This window comes from Hyla sarda, chromosome 11 (genome assembly GCF_029499605.1).
Source record: "Hyla sarda isolate aHylSar1 chromosome 11, aHylSar1.hap1, whole genome shotgun sequence".
Taxonomy (NCBI): domain Eukaryota; kingdom Metazoa; phylum Chordata; class Amphibia; order Anura; family Hylidae; genus Hyla; species Hyla sarda.
Window position 1 is genome coordinate 102,907,827 of NC_079199.1, and position 16,616 is coordinate 102,924,442.

The 16,616-nt window shown below is 45.0% G+C and overlaps 2 protein-coding genes across 4 annotated transcripts in view; one reads left to right on the plus strand and one right to left on the minus strand.

Annotated features, from left to right (window-relative positions):
• LOC130295776 (hornerin-like) overlaps positions 1–16,616 on the minus strand; it is a 69,684-nt gene that overhangs the window by 34,573 nt on the left and 18,495 nt on the right. The window lies entirely within an intron of this gene.
• LOC130294984 (ribonuclease inhibitor-like) overlaps positions 1–16,616 on the plus strand; it is a gene marked incomplete at its 5' end in the record, with an annotated part of 47,560 nt that overhangs the window by 15,446 nt on the left and 15,498 nt on the right. Inside the window, one exon of the mRNA XM_056545141.1 lies at positions 13,875–14,039. Coding sequence (XP_056401116.1) covers positions 13,875–14,039 — 165 coding nt within the window. The remainder of the gene's footprint in view (positions 1–13,874; positions 14,040–16,616) is intronic.

Here is a 16,616-nt window from a genome sequence, read left to right on the forward strand (position 1 = left end):
AATTCTCTCTTACAGGCTTCTTCACGCATGAAGAGATTCGCGGATAAGAAAAGAAGAGCTCCTCCCATTTTTTCCCCTGGAGACAAGGTATGGCTCTCCGCCAAATATGTCCGCTTCCGTGTCCCTAGCTATAAGTTGGGACCACGCTATCTTGGTCCTTTCAAGATTTTGCGCCAGATTAATCCTGTCTCTTACAAACTTCTTCTTCCTCCTTCTCTTCGTATTCCTAATGCCTTTCATGTTTCTCTTCTTAAACCACTTATCATTAACCGTTTCTCTCCCAAATCTGTTCCCCCCACTCCTGTCTCCGGCTCCTCGGACATCTTCTCCGTCAAAGAAATTTTAGCATCTAAAAAGGTCAGAGGGAAAACCTTCTTTTTAGTGGATTGGGAGGGTTGTGGTCCAGAAGAGAGGTCCTGGGAACCTGAGGACAATATCCTGGACAAAAGTCTGGTCCTCAGGTTCTCAGGCTCCAAGAAGAGGGGGAGACCCAAGGGGGGGGGTACTGTTACGCCGAGCGCTCCGGGTCCCCGCTCCTCCCCGGAGCGCTCGCTACACTCCTCTCACTGCAGCGCTCCGGTCGGTTCCACGGACCCGGGGCGCTGCGATACCGCCTCTGGCCGGGATGCGATTCGCGATGCGGGTAGCGCCCGCTCGCGATGCGCACCCCGGCTCCCGTACCTGACTCGCTCTCCGTCAGTTCTGTCCCGGCGCGCGCGGCCCCGCTCCCTAGGGCGCGCGCGCGCCGGGTCTTTGCGATTTAAAGGGCCACTGCGCCGCTGATTGGCGCAGTGGTTCCAATTAGTGTTTACACCTGTGCACTTCCCTATATCACCTCACTTCCCCTTCACTCCCTCGCCGGATCTTGTTGCCTTAGTGCCAGTGAAAGCGTTTCCTTGTGTGTTCCTAGCCTGTGTTCCAGACCTCCTGCCGTTGCCCCTGACTACGATCCTTGCTGCCTGCCCCGACCTTCTGCTACGTCCGACCTTGCTTCTGTCTACTCCCTTGTACCGCGCCTATCTTCAGCAGCCAGAGAGGTTGAGCCGTTGCTAGGGGATACGACCTGGTCACTACCGCCGCAGCAAGACCATCCCGCTTTGCGGCGGGCTCTGGTGAAAACCAGTAGTGACTTAGAACCGATCCTCTAGCACGGTCCACGCCAATCCCTCTCTGGCACAGAGGATCCACTACCTGCCAGCCGGCATCGTGACAACCATTTGATTTGGCCATCAGAAGATCGTTAGTGACTTTGGTTAGGGCCGTTTCTGTGGAGTGAAGGGAGCGGAAACCAGACTGTAAGGGGTCAAGGAGAGAGTTCTCGGAGAGATAGCGGATAAGGCGGGAGTAGACCAAGCGTTCCAGGAGTTTGGAGATAAAGGGGAGATTTGAGACGGGTCGATAGTTGGCTGCACAGGACGGGTCCAAAGATGGTTTTTTCAATAGTGGGGTTATGATAGAGTGTTTGAAGGAGAAGGGAAAGACCCCAGAAGAGAGGGAGAGGTTAAAGATTTTAGTTAGGTGACAGCTGATAGCAGGAGAGAGAGACTGGATGAGGTGTGAAGGCATGGGGTCACTAGAGCAGGTAGTGGAGCGGGTGGAGGAGAGGAGCCTGGAAACCTCTTCCACCGTTACAGGCTTGAAAACTGAGAGTGATGAAGAGGAGACGTGGCTGGGAATTGGATCAGAACTTTTAGGGGACTGGGAGAGGATTTCATCACGAATGTCATCGATTTTAGTTTTGAAGTATTTGGCCAGATCTTCAGCACAGAGATTAGTGATTGGGGTCTGTACTTTAGGCCGAAGGAGAGAGTTGAACGTGTCAAAAAGGCGTTTTGGGTTGTTAGACAGAGAGGAGATGAGGGAGGTAAAATATGTTTGCTTGGCGAGATGAAGAGCGGAGTAATAGGATTTAAGCATGAATTTATAGTGCAGATAGTCTGAAGAAGTCTTCGTTTTCCTCCACAGACGTTCAGCACACCAGAGTTTAGTATCATCTGCCACTTCTCAGCCCAAACCAGGTACTTGGACCACTGCCTTCCGATGGTTGCGCCAATGGTTCATGTATTCAACTGTGTCCAGTCTTTTGCAATTTTTCCAACGCTTCAAGGGACAGTGCACTGAGGCCTGGGTACCCGGACCCCTGGAAAAGGGGGTTTCCGATTTTTTTGTAATTTCCATTATCAAAGTGACTCTGCACTAGCCTCTGAGACAGGTTCTTCGGCTTCCACGGCTTACCCAGGACACCTAGGACCGGGTACTCAGACCCCCCGCCTTCCATTGCCAGGTGTTTATGTGTTTGAGCGGATCAGACGACTGTTGGCTAGCTGCTAGTGAAGGTGGCCACCTTAAAGATGACGGCCATGTTTCCGCCCAATCTAAAGGGAATGGTGCAGAATAAATGGTGAGCACCATCCGTCTTTATTATAATCTCCACCGTGCAGGACATTGTATTCCTCCATCCTCCCTCGGGGGGCGCTGCGCTCCCCACCACCATGACGCAACCTTTTTAGGTAACCACAATCTACACAACAATGACTCTGTCCCATACATACAAAACCAACATCTTTCCAAAACATATGTGTAATAAAGGTATTTTTATAGATTTATTTGCTCTTTGACATCATTATGAAGAATGAGCAGTATGAACGGTTGATGTTATACCGTACAGTGATAGATGGGATAATAGGGACATGTCAGACAAATATTCAGCGACATTCCTGGGGTTTATGGGAGACAGAAGACTGGACATTGGATGGATTAGAATATCCATGACTCAGCGTAAGTCACCGAGGACGCCGGCCGTGAATCAGCCTCCAGGATAATAATCTGCCGCTACCTCCGCGGACAGAGATGTTCTGCACTTCTTGGTTTATAGCTGTCAATCATGTGAAAAACTACAGCTGCCAATCATATGCAAAACTGCAACTCCCAGCATGCCCGGACAGCCAACGGCTGTCCGGGCATGCTGGGAGTTGTAGTTTTGCAACAGCTGGAGGCACCCTGGTTGGGAAACACTAGTATGTGCAACATGGTATCGGTGAAGTATCTGGGCGCCATGTTTAGAAGCGGGGAAGCTACAGTCACAGACATCATTTCAACATTTAATTTATTTTTTTAACTCCGCCATATACATATTTTCAGTTTGCAATCTTATATTTTAGCCTAAAACCTTAACTTTTTTAAACTATTTGTGTTCAAAACTGCACACAGTTAAAACTCCCTCTATGGCCTAGAACCAGACCGGCACAACTGGCGCCCTACAGATGGTATAAAGCGACATTCCATTTTCTGTGGGATACACAAGGACATAGATGCGAATATAGATGTGGACAAAGATGCGAACATAGATGTGGACCTAGATGTGGACATAGATGTGACCATAGATGCGAACATAGATGCAAACATAGATGTGGACATAGATGCGAACATAGATGCGAACATAGATGTGAACATAAATGTGGACTTAGATGTAAACACAGATGTGGACATAGATGTGGACATAGATGCGGACATAGATGTGGACATAGATGTGGACAAAGATGTGGACATAGATGTGGACATAGATGTGACCATAGATGTGACCATAGATGCGGACATTGATGTGGACATAGATGCGGACATAGATGCGGACATAGATGTAGACATACATGTGACCATAAATGCGAACATAGATGCGGACATAGATGTGACCATAGATGTGACCATAGATGTGACCATAGATGTGACCATAGATGCAGACATAGATGTGGACATAGATGTGACCATAGATGCGGACATTGATGTGGACATAGATGTGACCATAGATGCAGACATAGATGTGACCATAGATGTTAACACAGATGTGACCTCACGAGCACCTACACCGCATTTCACTCCCCAATTCTTGGTGTCTTCCATTCAAGGAACGTAACAATCTGAGAATGTTGGCAAAGCAAGAACATCAATTATTATTCTGATTCCTTCTGAGGAATTCTCTTTACTCTGGCCCATAAGTATGGAAATGACTACATGGACAGGTAATGATGGGCGCTATAGAGCGTTAGTCAGAGGTTCACAGAAGGTTGGAGACAAGACGGGCAGGTCGGGCCGGTGCTTCTCTTTCATGGCTGCAGTAATCGATATGTAATGATGGTTTATGGCGTCTTGTAACTTGCTATATAAGGTTTATGCTCACGGTGATATTTTTAGGTCTAAGTTGTAGGGATCTGCAGTAGGAATCTATGGGCCCTGCTGGGCAGTAGGTCTCCAGTCTGGCAGATACTTTTGAGGTTGGATCTCTAAGGTCCACTCACTCGTTTTTACTTTACGTCACCGATATCCATTGGTTTACCAGATCTTAAAGGGGTACTCGGGTGGAATTTTTTTTTTTATAAATCAACTGGTGCCAGGTTCCTGACATGGACAGAGGTGTCAGCAGAGAGCACTGTACTCAGACTGGAAAGAACTACACGACTTCCTGTGGAGCATACTGCAGCTGATAAGTACTGGAAGGATTAATATTTTTAAGTAAAAGTAATTTACAAATCTGTTTACCTTTCTGGCAAAAGTTGAATAAAAAAAAAATGTTTTACATCAAACTAAAGGGGTTCTCCGCCCCTAGACATCTTATCCCCTATCCAAAGGATACGGATAAGATGTTGATCGCGGAGGTCCAGCAGGATAGATATACTATGGGGATTTGTTCCTACTCTGGACCAAAATAAAATGAACAGAGGTGTCAGCAGAGAGCACTGTGGTCAGACAGAAAGGAAATTCAAAAAGAAAAGAACTTCATGTGGAGCATACAGAAGCTGATAAGTACTGGAAGGTTTAAGATTTTTAAATAGAAGTAAATTACAAATCTGTTTAACTTTCTTGCTCCTTTTAACTTTGGATCCAAAGAAAAGGTTTTCCCCTACTGGGTGATGAAAGACGACCCTTACGGCGTCCATATAGAGCTCCATACAATGCACCTTCATCTATATACAGTATATACACTGCTCAAAAAATAAAGTGAACCCTGCGATAACACATCGTAGATCTGAATGAACTAATCGTATGAAATACTTTCCTCTTTACATAGTTGAATGTGACAACAAAATCACCAAAAATTATCAATGGAAATCATCAACCCCTGGAGGTCTGGATATGGAGTCACCCTCAAAATCACAGTGGAAAACCGCACTACAGGCCGATCCAACTTTATGTAATGTCCTTAATACAAGTCCCAATGAGGCTCAGTAGTGTGTGTGGCCTCCACGTGCCCGTATGACCTCCCTACAATGCCTGGGCATGCTCCTGATGAGGTGGAGGATGGTCTCCTGAGGGATGTCCTCCCAGACCTGGACTAAAGCATCCGCCAACTCCTGGACAGTCTGTGGTGGATGGAGAGAGACGTCCCAGATGTGCTCAATCGGATTCAGGGGAACGGGCGGCCAGTCCATAGCATCAATGCCTTCCTCTTGTAGGAACTGCTGACACACTCCAGACACATGAGGTCTAGCATTGTCTTGTATTAGGAGGAACCCAACCGCACCAGCATATGGTCTCACAAGGGATCTGAGGATCTCATCTCAGTACCTAATGGCAGTCAGGCTACCTCTGGCAAGCACATGGAGGGCTATGCGGCCCCCCAAAGAAATGCTACCCCACACCATTACTGACCCACCACCTAACCGGTCATGCTGGAGGATGTTGCAGGCAGCAGAACATTCTCCACGGCATCTCCAGACTTTGTCACTTGCTCAGTGTGAACCTGCTTTCATCTGTTAAGAGAACAGGGCGCCAGTGGCAAATTTGCCAATCTTGGTGTTCTCTGGCAAATGCCAAATGTCCTGCACAGTGTTGGGCTGTAAGCACAACCCCCACCTGTGGACGTCGGGCCCTCATTCCACCCTCATGGAGTCTTTTTCTGACCATTTGAGTGGACACATGCACATTTGTGTCCTGCTGGAGGTCATTTTGCAGGGCTCTAGCAGTGCGCCTCCTGCTCCTCCATGCACAAAGGTGGAGGTAGCGGTCGTGCTGCTGGGTTGTTTCTCTCCTCCACGTCTCCTGATGTACTGGCCTGTCTCCTGCTAGCGCCTCCATGCTCTGGACACTACGCTGACAGACACAGCAAACCTTCTTGCCACAGCTCGCATTGATGTGCCATCCTGGATGAGCTGCACTACCTGAGCCACTTGTGTGGGTTGTAGACTCCATCTCATGTTACCACTAGAGTGAAAGCACCGCCAGCATTCAAAAGTCACCAAAACATCAGCCAGGAAGCATAGGAACCGAGAAGTGGTCTGTGGTCACCACCTGCAGAACCACTCCTTTATTGGGGGGGGGTCTTGCTAATTGCCTATAATTTCCACCTGTTGTCTGTTCCATGTGAAATTGATTGTCAATCAGTGTTCTTCCTGAGTGGACAGTGGGATTTCACACAAGTGTCAGAGACTTGGAGTTACATTGTGTTGTTTAGGTGTTCACTTTATTTTTTCTGAGCAGTGTAGTATGGGGGCAGATTCATCAAAACCTGTGCAGAAGAAAAGTTGACCAGATGCCCACAGCAACCAATCAGGTTGCTTCTTTCATTTCTCAGAGGCCCCTTTAAAAGTGAAAGAAGCGATCTGATTGGTTGCTATGGGCAACTGGCCAACTTCTCCTCTACACAGGTTTTGAGGGCTGACTTTGCCTAAATGTTTCTGGTCACTTTCCATATACTGTCCCCTGTAAATAGTTTCTGTTCTGCTTAATATAGAATGTTCCGGATTGTGTTTCTGGGCCGGTGCGGTTGCGCTCTGTGCCGGAGTGGTTGGCTTGGTTCTCGTTGTAGGATTATACGTCATGTTCACTAAACTAAAAAGTCAAAGTGCAAGATGAACATATAAAATGTCACTTAGATCAGTGTTTCCAACCAGTGTGCCCCAGCTGTTGCAAAACTACAACTCCCAGCATGCCCAGACAGCCGTTGGCTGTCCGGGCACGCTGGGAGTTGTAGTTTTGCAACAGCTGAAGGAACGCTGGTTGGGGAACACAGATCTAAGTGACATTGTATATATTCATCTTTTACTGCCTCTCCTGTCTGCTTAGGACCAGACCAGTGATGTGAAGATGGAAGATCATATTACTACTCATTAGATAAGGCAGCAGAAAGCCTTTCTCAGTCACAGTAGTTTCCATCAGAACAGGTTCTCTGCTGCCTTATCTGAGAATCACTTCCTGCTGCTATAACATCTAATAAGTATTAATTCAATACATAATTAAAAGATTTAAAAAAATATATATAAAATAAAAATAAATGCCCCTTTCCCAATAAAGCCCTGTATTGTCTTGTAAAAAAACCAAAACTATACATCATATGTATTGTCACGTTTGTAAGGATGTGCGCTAGAAAACAATATTGTTATTTATGCTGTAAAAAAAAAAAAACTATTTTGGTTAAAAAAATGGAATAAAATTTATCAGAAGGTAGCATGTACCTAAAAAATCTAAACAACCCCAACCCTGCGTCATTAAGGGGTTAAACTACATTATTGCTTTAATCATGCTCCTCAGCATAATACGTTGATCTATCTATCTATCTATCTATATATATATATATATATATATATATATAGATATATTTACTACAGCGGCACCTAGTGGTGATTTTGTATAACTACAGTTGTGAGTTTTTTCCATTTATATTTTTTGCTTAATAAATGACACCATTTTTTTTTTTAACATTTTCTCTTTACATTACTTAGATAGTATTTGTTATGTTTTACGACTTTTCTAAGAAAAATCACTTTTTAATCCATCCTTTATTTTGAAGGTGAGATGACCGGGGGCAATCCTGGCATTGTTTATTTTTGTTGGCCTTTCTAGACATCGCCATATAACTTTTTTTTTTTTCTTTTTAGTGAGTGGAGTAGATGTCTTTCGGATTTTTAATCTTTGTATATTTAAAAAAAAAAAAAAATTCTTTTTTCTTTACTCTTTAACCCCCATAGGAGATTCTAGCACCTTGTACATTAAACTTTGATACTTATGTATTATCATTTTACTGATCACCTGTTATATCTTATCATCACCCAAAATAGATATCAATCAGTATTGATGTCAACATAGTATCTCCTAGGGCAGTGTTTTCCAATCAGGGCAAAACTACAACTCCCAGCATGTAGTAAACCCTAAGAAGCTGCAGCAGCATGGAAGACATGATAGAGCAGTACTCAGCAGCGTAAGCTGTGAATCCAGCTCTGGGGGTTGGATACAAAACTTACTAGAGCAGTGTTTTTCCACCAGGGTGGCCCCAGCTGTGGCAAAACAACAACTCCCAGCATGCCCGGACAGCCGAAGGCAGTCCGGGCATGCTGGGAGTTGTCGTTTTGCAACAGCTGCAGGCACCCTGGTTGGGAAACACTGCCCTAAGGGATTAGCTATATCATAGACACTATTTGCATTTATAGAAGGCAATGGTCTCAAAACTGTGCTCCTCCAGCTGTTGCAAAACTACAACTCCCAGCCTGTAGTAAACCCTAAGAAGCTGCAGCGGCATGGAAGACATGATAGAGCAGTACTCAGCAGTGTAAGCTGTGAATCCAGCTCTGGGGGTTGGATACAAAACTTACTAGAGCAGTGTTTTTCAACCAGGGTGCCTCCAGCTGTTGCAAAACTACAACTCCCAGCATGCTCGGACATCTTTCGGGTTTCCGAGCATGTTGGGAGTTGTAGTTTTGCAACAGCTGCAGGCACCCTGGTTGGGAAACACTGCCCTGAGGGATTAGCTATATCAAAGCCACTATTTGCATTCACATAAGGCAATGGTCTCCAAACTGTGCTCCTCCAGATGTTGCAAAACTACAACTCTCAGCATGCCCAGACTGCCCTTGCCATGCTGGGTATTGTAGTTTTGCAACATATGGAGGGCCACAGTTTGGAGACCACTGATATATGGAAACCATATTAATTTCCCCACCATAATAAATACCAGTACTGTATACTGTTCACTACATGTCATGTACACAGTGGTTGAGCGCCACCTAGTGGCTGATCTAACAATACACTGGTCAGTTCGACATAGTTTCTATAAAGCGTCCCTGTCAATAAAGAAAATACCTTGGACTTATCCTGCGGACAGGACTCTTACAACAGCTGCTATGTCGTTCCTTTGTGTTTGCGACAAGCTATCGGTCACCATACAATAGCAGATGATCATACGTCTCTGTGCACCCGTCGTACGGATGCAGCAACTCATTAATAAAGTATTTTCAAGTGTTTTTTTTATTTTATTTTTTACTTTGGTGCATGTTCCAATAATATAGTATTTTCAATTTTATTTATTTATTTATTTATTTTTTACTTTGAAATGTTCCAATAATAAAGTATTTTCAATTTTATTTATTTATTTATTTTTTACTTTGAAATGTTCCAATAATAAAGTATTTTCAATTTTATTTATTTATTTATTTTTTACTTTGAAATGTTCCAATAATAAAGTATTTTCAATTTTATTTTATTTTTTTATTTTTTTTACTTTGAAATGTTCACATAATATAGTATTTTCAATTTTATTTATTTATTTATTTTTTACTTTGAAATGTTCACATAATATAGTATTTTCAATTTTATTTTACTTTTACATTTTTATTTTTTATTTTTTTTACCTTGGCACATGTTCACATAATATAGTATTTTCTATTATATATATATATATATTTTTTATTTTTATTTTTTTTTTACTCTATGGCACATGTTCACATAATATAACATTTTCAATTTTATTTTATTTTCATTTATCTTTTTACTTTGGTGCATGTTCACATAATATAGTATTTTCTATTTTATTATTTCAAATTTTTATTTTTTTTTACCTTGGCACGTTCACATAATATAGTATTTTTAATTTAATTTAATTTTTATTTTTTTACTTTGGTGCATGTTCACATAATATAGTATTTTCTATTTTATTCTATTTGTTTATTTATTTTTTATCTTAGCACATGTTCACATATTATAGTATTTTCTATTTCATTTTTTTTTATATATATATTTTTTTTTACTTTGGTGAGTTTCTGCCATGGTAGATCATCATTACATCCCACATTTAAAGGTTCATTCCATTCCAAACAACTCCCTGTTGGTCGCTCAATGGCTCCTTCAGCAATGACGCGTCACGTTTATACAACATTCACCTTTTCTCCATTCTATACGTTTGATTGGTAAATGTCAGTAGAACAGGATTCTGTTATATATACATTGGGCTGATAAAATCCCTTGTATAAAGATTATTTTTATATTCTCTATTTACTCTAGAAATAGATTTTTCTTGATCATCGTAAACCTGGGATCAGCATATATCTACCCCTAAAGGGGTTGTCCAGTACAGTAAAATATCATTTATTTAATTCCCTCATGTAATGATAAATATATCTTCCCAAGCAAGTATTTATAAGTAGTGCACCGATGCAGAGCTTAAAGGGGTACTCTGCCCCAAAGGATAGGGGATAAGATGTCTGATCGCGGGGGTCCCGCCACTGGGGACCATTGCAATCTAGCATGCAGCACCCACCTGTGTGCACCAGGAAGCGCTGGACGCTCTCAGTGTTATACCTCCCGACCATGGGGACGGAGTATCATGACGTCACGACTCCGCCCCCGTGATGTCACACCCCACCCCCTCAATGCAAGTCTATGGGAGGGACCTGACGAAGAGTGGAATCCCCTCTCAAAACGTGTTGTCCTGCAAACTCGGCTATCTGTGTAAACTATGTAAAAAAAAGAAAATGGCAGCAACACACTTGGTCAACAAAATGGAGGCTCTTAGCGCACTTATTGATCAAAACGTGTCCCCCCCCATCCACCACGCGGAGGTGGCCTCATATCGGATTGGACCCTAACACAACTACTGAGCCTAACACTCATAACACTCACCTCTGCTGGGCATACAGCCTCTGACTGGGTGACATGTTGGATCCACTATCAATCCAAACCACCTCCTGTGAAATAGGGGAGGGGATGCACGGCTACAGAGGGAGTCACTCCCCCCAAATTGCACAGCAAAAACAAAAAAAACAAAAATGTAGCCAGCACCTATACCCAATACACGTAGGCTCAGTATTTGTGTTAGGGTCCCATCCGATGTGAGGCCACCTCCGCGTGGTGGATGGGGGGGGGGGGGGGGACACGTTTTGAACAATAAGTGCGCTAAGAGCCTCCATTTTGTTGACCAAGCGTGCTGCTGCCATTTTCTTTTTTTTACATGTTTTGTACTTGGCAGAGCAGCGTGCGCCCGTGTATTGGGTATAGGTGATGGCTACATTTTTGTTTCTCTTTGTTTTTATCTGTGTAAAGTAATTTGCCTCTGTATAACTTATACTCTGGTGAATAAAAAAAGTTTTTCACAGTAAACTGCCTGTGAAAACTTCTTCTACATCCCAGTAAAGCGCCGATCCCGCATGTCGGAATATTGGGATAACCCCCGCTAGGGATTCCTGCAATCTGCCTCCAGCTAGATGCCTCTTCCCAATGAAATAAGCCAAGACCAAGCCTCCATGTATAGGAGGAGATCAGGAGATATCATAAGGGAGTACTGAGCCTGTGAGCGGCAACGGCCGAACATCAATACAGGAAGAAAACAAAAAAATCACTCATCCTTTATAGGGTTAAAATCAACCAGGAAACGAAAAGTGACTTGTAGAGGATCCTCCCATTCTTTACACTCCTCGTCTTCTACATTCTCCAGAGATTCTGTAATTCTACACCGTACACCAGTAAGACGTTCATCTCCTTTTTACGCTGTACAGTGACCCCCCGACCTACGATGGCCCCGACATACAATCATTTCAACATACGATGCTTTTGTATGTCGGGGCCATCGCATAAACGGCTATCGGATACGTTTACGGTGCCACGTGTGGTCCGCTGACGATCACTTACCTGTCCTCGGGGCTCCGGCGCGTCCTCTTCGGGATCCCCTGCATCGTCGGTGCTCTCCATCGTCGTCATCACGTCGCTGCGCACAACATCCTATCATCCAATAGGAGCGGCGTGCGTAACGACGTCATGGCGGCGACGGAGAGCGCGGATGCTGGGGAAGCTGAGGCCTTGCCGGAGCGTCGGGGACGCGGTGACAGCGATGGACGGCGACATCCAGGGCAGCGGTGACGAGCGGTGACGGTCCGGAGCGGCGGGGACAGGTGAGTATAATCTCCAATACCAGTGGTCTTCAACCTGCGGACCTCCAGATGTTGCAAAACTACAACTTCCAGCATGGGGCTGGAGCATTGTGACATCACGGCTCCGCCCCATGTGACATCATGGCTCCGCCCCTGTGTGACATCATGCTCCGCCCCCTCATTGCAAGCCTATGGGAGGGTGCATGACAGCTGTCACGCTCCGCCCCCTCAATGCAAGCCTATGGGAGGGGGCGGAGCGTCACACAGCTGTCACGCACCCTCCCATAGGCTTGCATTGAAGGAGCGGAGTGTGACGTCACATGGGGGCGGAGCCGTGACATCACAATGCTCCGGCCCCATGATCGCCAGTCATCAGACCCCGAGCGAACATGCTCCAGGGACTGATTGTAACGGGGTGCTGCGTGCAAGATCAGCAGCGGGACCCACGCGATCAGGCCTCTTATCCCCTTTCCTTTGGATAGGGGATAAGATGTCTTAGCGCCTGAGTACCCCTTTAAGAACGTGTCACATCAGGTAGTAAATAGTGTTGGGTGCGAATATTCGCATTTTGAATTTTTATCGCAAATTCGCAAATATTGCGAATATATTCGCTATATATTCGAAATTACGAATATTCCTTTTTTTTCCCACAGAACCCATCACAGTGATCATCATCCTCCCCGCTTCCAGCTTGTGATCTAATGAACGCTCCAATACTAGTTACTGTGTGAGACTGCGGAGCGCAAATATTTCGCATATTCGCATATTCCTTCTTTTAGCTTGTGGGCCAATGAGAATGATGCAAATACACTTGTCAGAGGTCATCAACATCCCTATCAACCAATAGGAAAGTTCCCCACCCCTTCACTATATAAGATTCCTTCATGCAGCGTTTTCTTTTGTAGTTTCATGTGCAATTACGCGAATAGGCAACGAATACGCAACGAATATAACGAAAACGCGAAAATCGCAAATATAGGACAAATATTCGTCCATATATTCGCGAAATATGGCAAATTCGAATATGGCCAATGCCGCTCATCACTAGTAGTAAACATTGCAGCCCTGAACTGACCCCAGCCACAGTCTCTACATCATTCGATGATCCAGTGGCCCCCCAACTGGGCGATGGCCCCTACACTGGACTATGTGCTTAGAGGTACAGGGGAGGTCAGGTCAAAACCAAATGTACACATAAAAGACCAAATTAGAGTGCTAAACAGGAAAACCAAAAAAAGCAAAGCAGTACAGAGACAGAGACAGAACAAATGGGCTGGGGGACAAAATGGGTAACATCAGGCCCAAATCGGCAGGAACAATCAGAGTCAGGGGACAGGCAAACGATCCTAATTCAGGGAAAGCTGAGTAGTATAGAACTCTAGTGAAGGCTAAAATAGACCATAACAAAGTAAAGAGAGGCATGGGACACTGGAGCCAGCTGTGATTGGCCTGGCATCCCAGCCTCCTGATTGGCCAGCTCTCCCTGCCCATTGTACAATGTTTCCAGCGTGGGGGGAGGGGGTGGGGATGGGTTTCATGTAAGCTCCTGATAGAATGTGACAGATTTATCACAATGGATTACGCTGTTTAACATATTTTTTGTGTCGTGTCCCAGTACAGAATGTGCTTCTGTACAGTTCCCATACAACCACATCCTGGCGTCACGAACACTAGGGTTAACAACATCTTGCCCCAGGGGTTAATACCATCTGGCCCCACCACCTTCATCTCTTCTTCTTATTCTTACAGATTGGCTCATAATAATCTACCAGACGCTTCCTGCACCCGGATGGCATCTAGAATAAGCAAGAACCAGAAGATACTTGACCTGTCTCGTAACCGTCTATCTGATCCTGACTTCAGGGACTTGGTGGACGCTCTGTCCAGTCCTGACTGCAGGATAGAGGAATTACAGTGAGTATAAGAGATGTGTACAGGACTGAGACATGTGGGGCACAAGTAGGGCTGCCACCTGGCTGGTATTTTACGGGCACAGCCGGTATTTTGGCCACCCTGCCGATATTTATCCAACCCATCCTCCAACACCCAAAATGTGGCACCATATACTATACCAGTGTTTCCCAACCTGAGTGATTCCAGCTGTTGCAAAACTACAACTCCCAGCATGCCCGGACAGCCAACGGCTGTCCGGGCATGCTGGGAGTTGTAGTTTTGCAACAGCTGGAGGCACCCCTGGTTGAAAAACACTGACCTATACTATATACTACTATATAGTCCAACATGCTGGGAGTTGTAGTTTTGCAACAGCTGGAGTTACCCCTGGTTGGGAAACACTGACCTATACTATATACTACTATATAGTCCAACATCCTGGGAGTTGGAGTTTTGCAACAGCTGGAGGCACCCCTGGTTGGGAAACACTGACCTATACTATATACTACTATATAGTCCAACATGCTGGGAGTTGTAGTTTTGCAACAGCTGGAGGCACCCCTGGTTGGAAAACAGTGACCTATACTATATACTACTATATAGTCCAACATGCTGGGAGTTGTAGTTTTGCAACAGCTGGAGGCACCCCTGGTTGGGAAACACTGACCTATACTATATAATACTATATAGTCCAACATGCTGGGAGTTGTAGTATTCCTTTGGGGCAGCTGCTGTATCAGGGCATGCTGGGAGTTGTAGTTAGTAACTAACCTCAACTCCCGAATTTAATTAAAAAAAGCGATAAAAAAGTCACATCAGAACAAAAATGGTTCTGTTCTGTTAAAAACTACAGATCGGGGCGCAAAAAATGACCCTCATACAGGCCCCGTATAAGGAGAAATAAAAAAGTTACAGGGGTCAGAATAGGACAAAATTATCCCCGAATATGTGTATCCTGTGATGTCACGCATATATAATTAATGATGCAAATTAGCATGGCCGGAATTTTTTTTTTTTTTAAAGGTGGCGACCCTAGGCACAAGTTATACAGGGATTTTATTCTATTTTATGCTCCATTGTTATGTCTATAAGTCAGTCGTCCAGAGTCCGGTTACTTTAAAGTGTACCTGTCGTCAACAAAAACTTTTGATATAATGGTGATAATACCAATATATTAATATTTATAATATACATTGGTTAAAAAATTTGTATAATTTTGGGGTGAAAAATTCTGTCCCTGCAGCCATTGCATGTGTGTCTCTGTGAGGAGTCCAAATACAGGAAGTGAGGGCAGGACAAGCAGGGCTCTGTGCAGGCTCCTGGCTTGTCAATCATACTGATGTGTGAGCCCGGAGTGTGTCACAGAGCGTTAGTGCACAAAGTCTTACTTGTGCTCAGTGTACAGAGCCCCGCTTGTCCTCAGTGTACAGAGCCCTGCTTGTCCTCAGTGTACAGAGCCCTGCTTGTCCTCAGCGTACAGAGCCCTGCTTGTCCTCAGTGTACAGAGCCCTGCTTGTCCTCAGTGTACAGAGCCCCGCTTGTCCTCAGTGTACAGAGCCCTGCTTGTCCTCAGTGTACAGAGCCCTGCTTGTCCTCAGTGTACAGGGTCCTGCTTGTCCTTAGTGTATAGGGCCCTGCTTGTCCTCAGTGTACAGGGTCCTTCTTGTCCTCAGTGTACAGAGCCCCGCTTGTCCTCAGTGTACAGAGCCCTGCTTGTCCTCAGTGTACAGGGTCCTGCTTGTCCTCAGTGTACAGAGCCCTACTTGTCCTCAGTGTACAGAGCGCCGCTTGTCCTCAGTGTACAGAACCCTGCTTGTCCTCAGTGTACAGAGCCCTGCTTGTCCTCAGTGTACAGAGCCCTGCTTGTCCTCAGTGTACAGAGCCCCGCTTGTCCTCAGTGTACAGAGCCCCGCTTGTCCTCAGTGTACAGAGCCCCGCTTGTCCTCAGTGTACAGAGCCCTGCTTGTCCTCAGTGTACAGAGCCCTGCTTGTCCTCAGTATACAGAGCCCTGCTTGTTCTCAGTGTACAGAGCCCTGCTTGTCCTCAGTGTACAGAGCCCCGCTTGTCCTCAGTGTACAGAGCCCCGCTTGTCCTCAGTGTACAGGGCCCCGCTTGTCCTCAGTGTACAGAGCCCTACTTGTCCTCAGTGTACAGAGCCCCGCTTGTCCTCAGTGTACAGAGCCCTGCTTGTCCTCAGTGTACAGAGCCCTACTTATCCACCCTCACTTCCTGTATTTGGACTCCTCATAGAGACACACATACTATAGCTGTAGAGACAAAGATATGCAAATTTTTTAACCAATGTATATTACAAATATACATATAATGTTATTATTTACATTATATAAAAAGTTTTTGTTAACGACAGGTACACTTTAAGCCGCCATATTTTGGTTTCTGGGCACAGCTTGTCAGAAGAGACTCCGCCATGAGTAGGGGAAGTGTTCTTTATATTTGGAGGGGCACAGCCCTCTTTGTCAGGTATGTGACACCCCAGTAAAGGTGGTGAGTTAACATTTTAAAGTGTGTGTGTCTCTTCCAGTAGTTAGGCGTGTACTGCAGACAGGTCCCGGCACATTCCTTTACTAGCCAATATA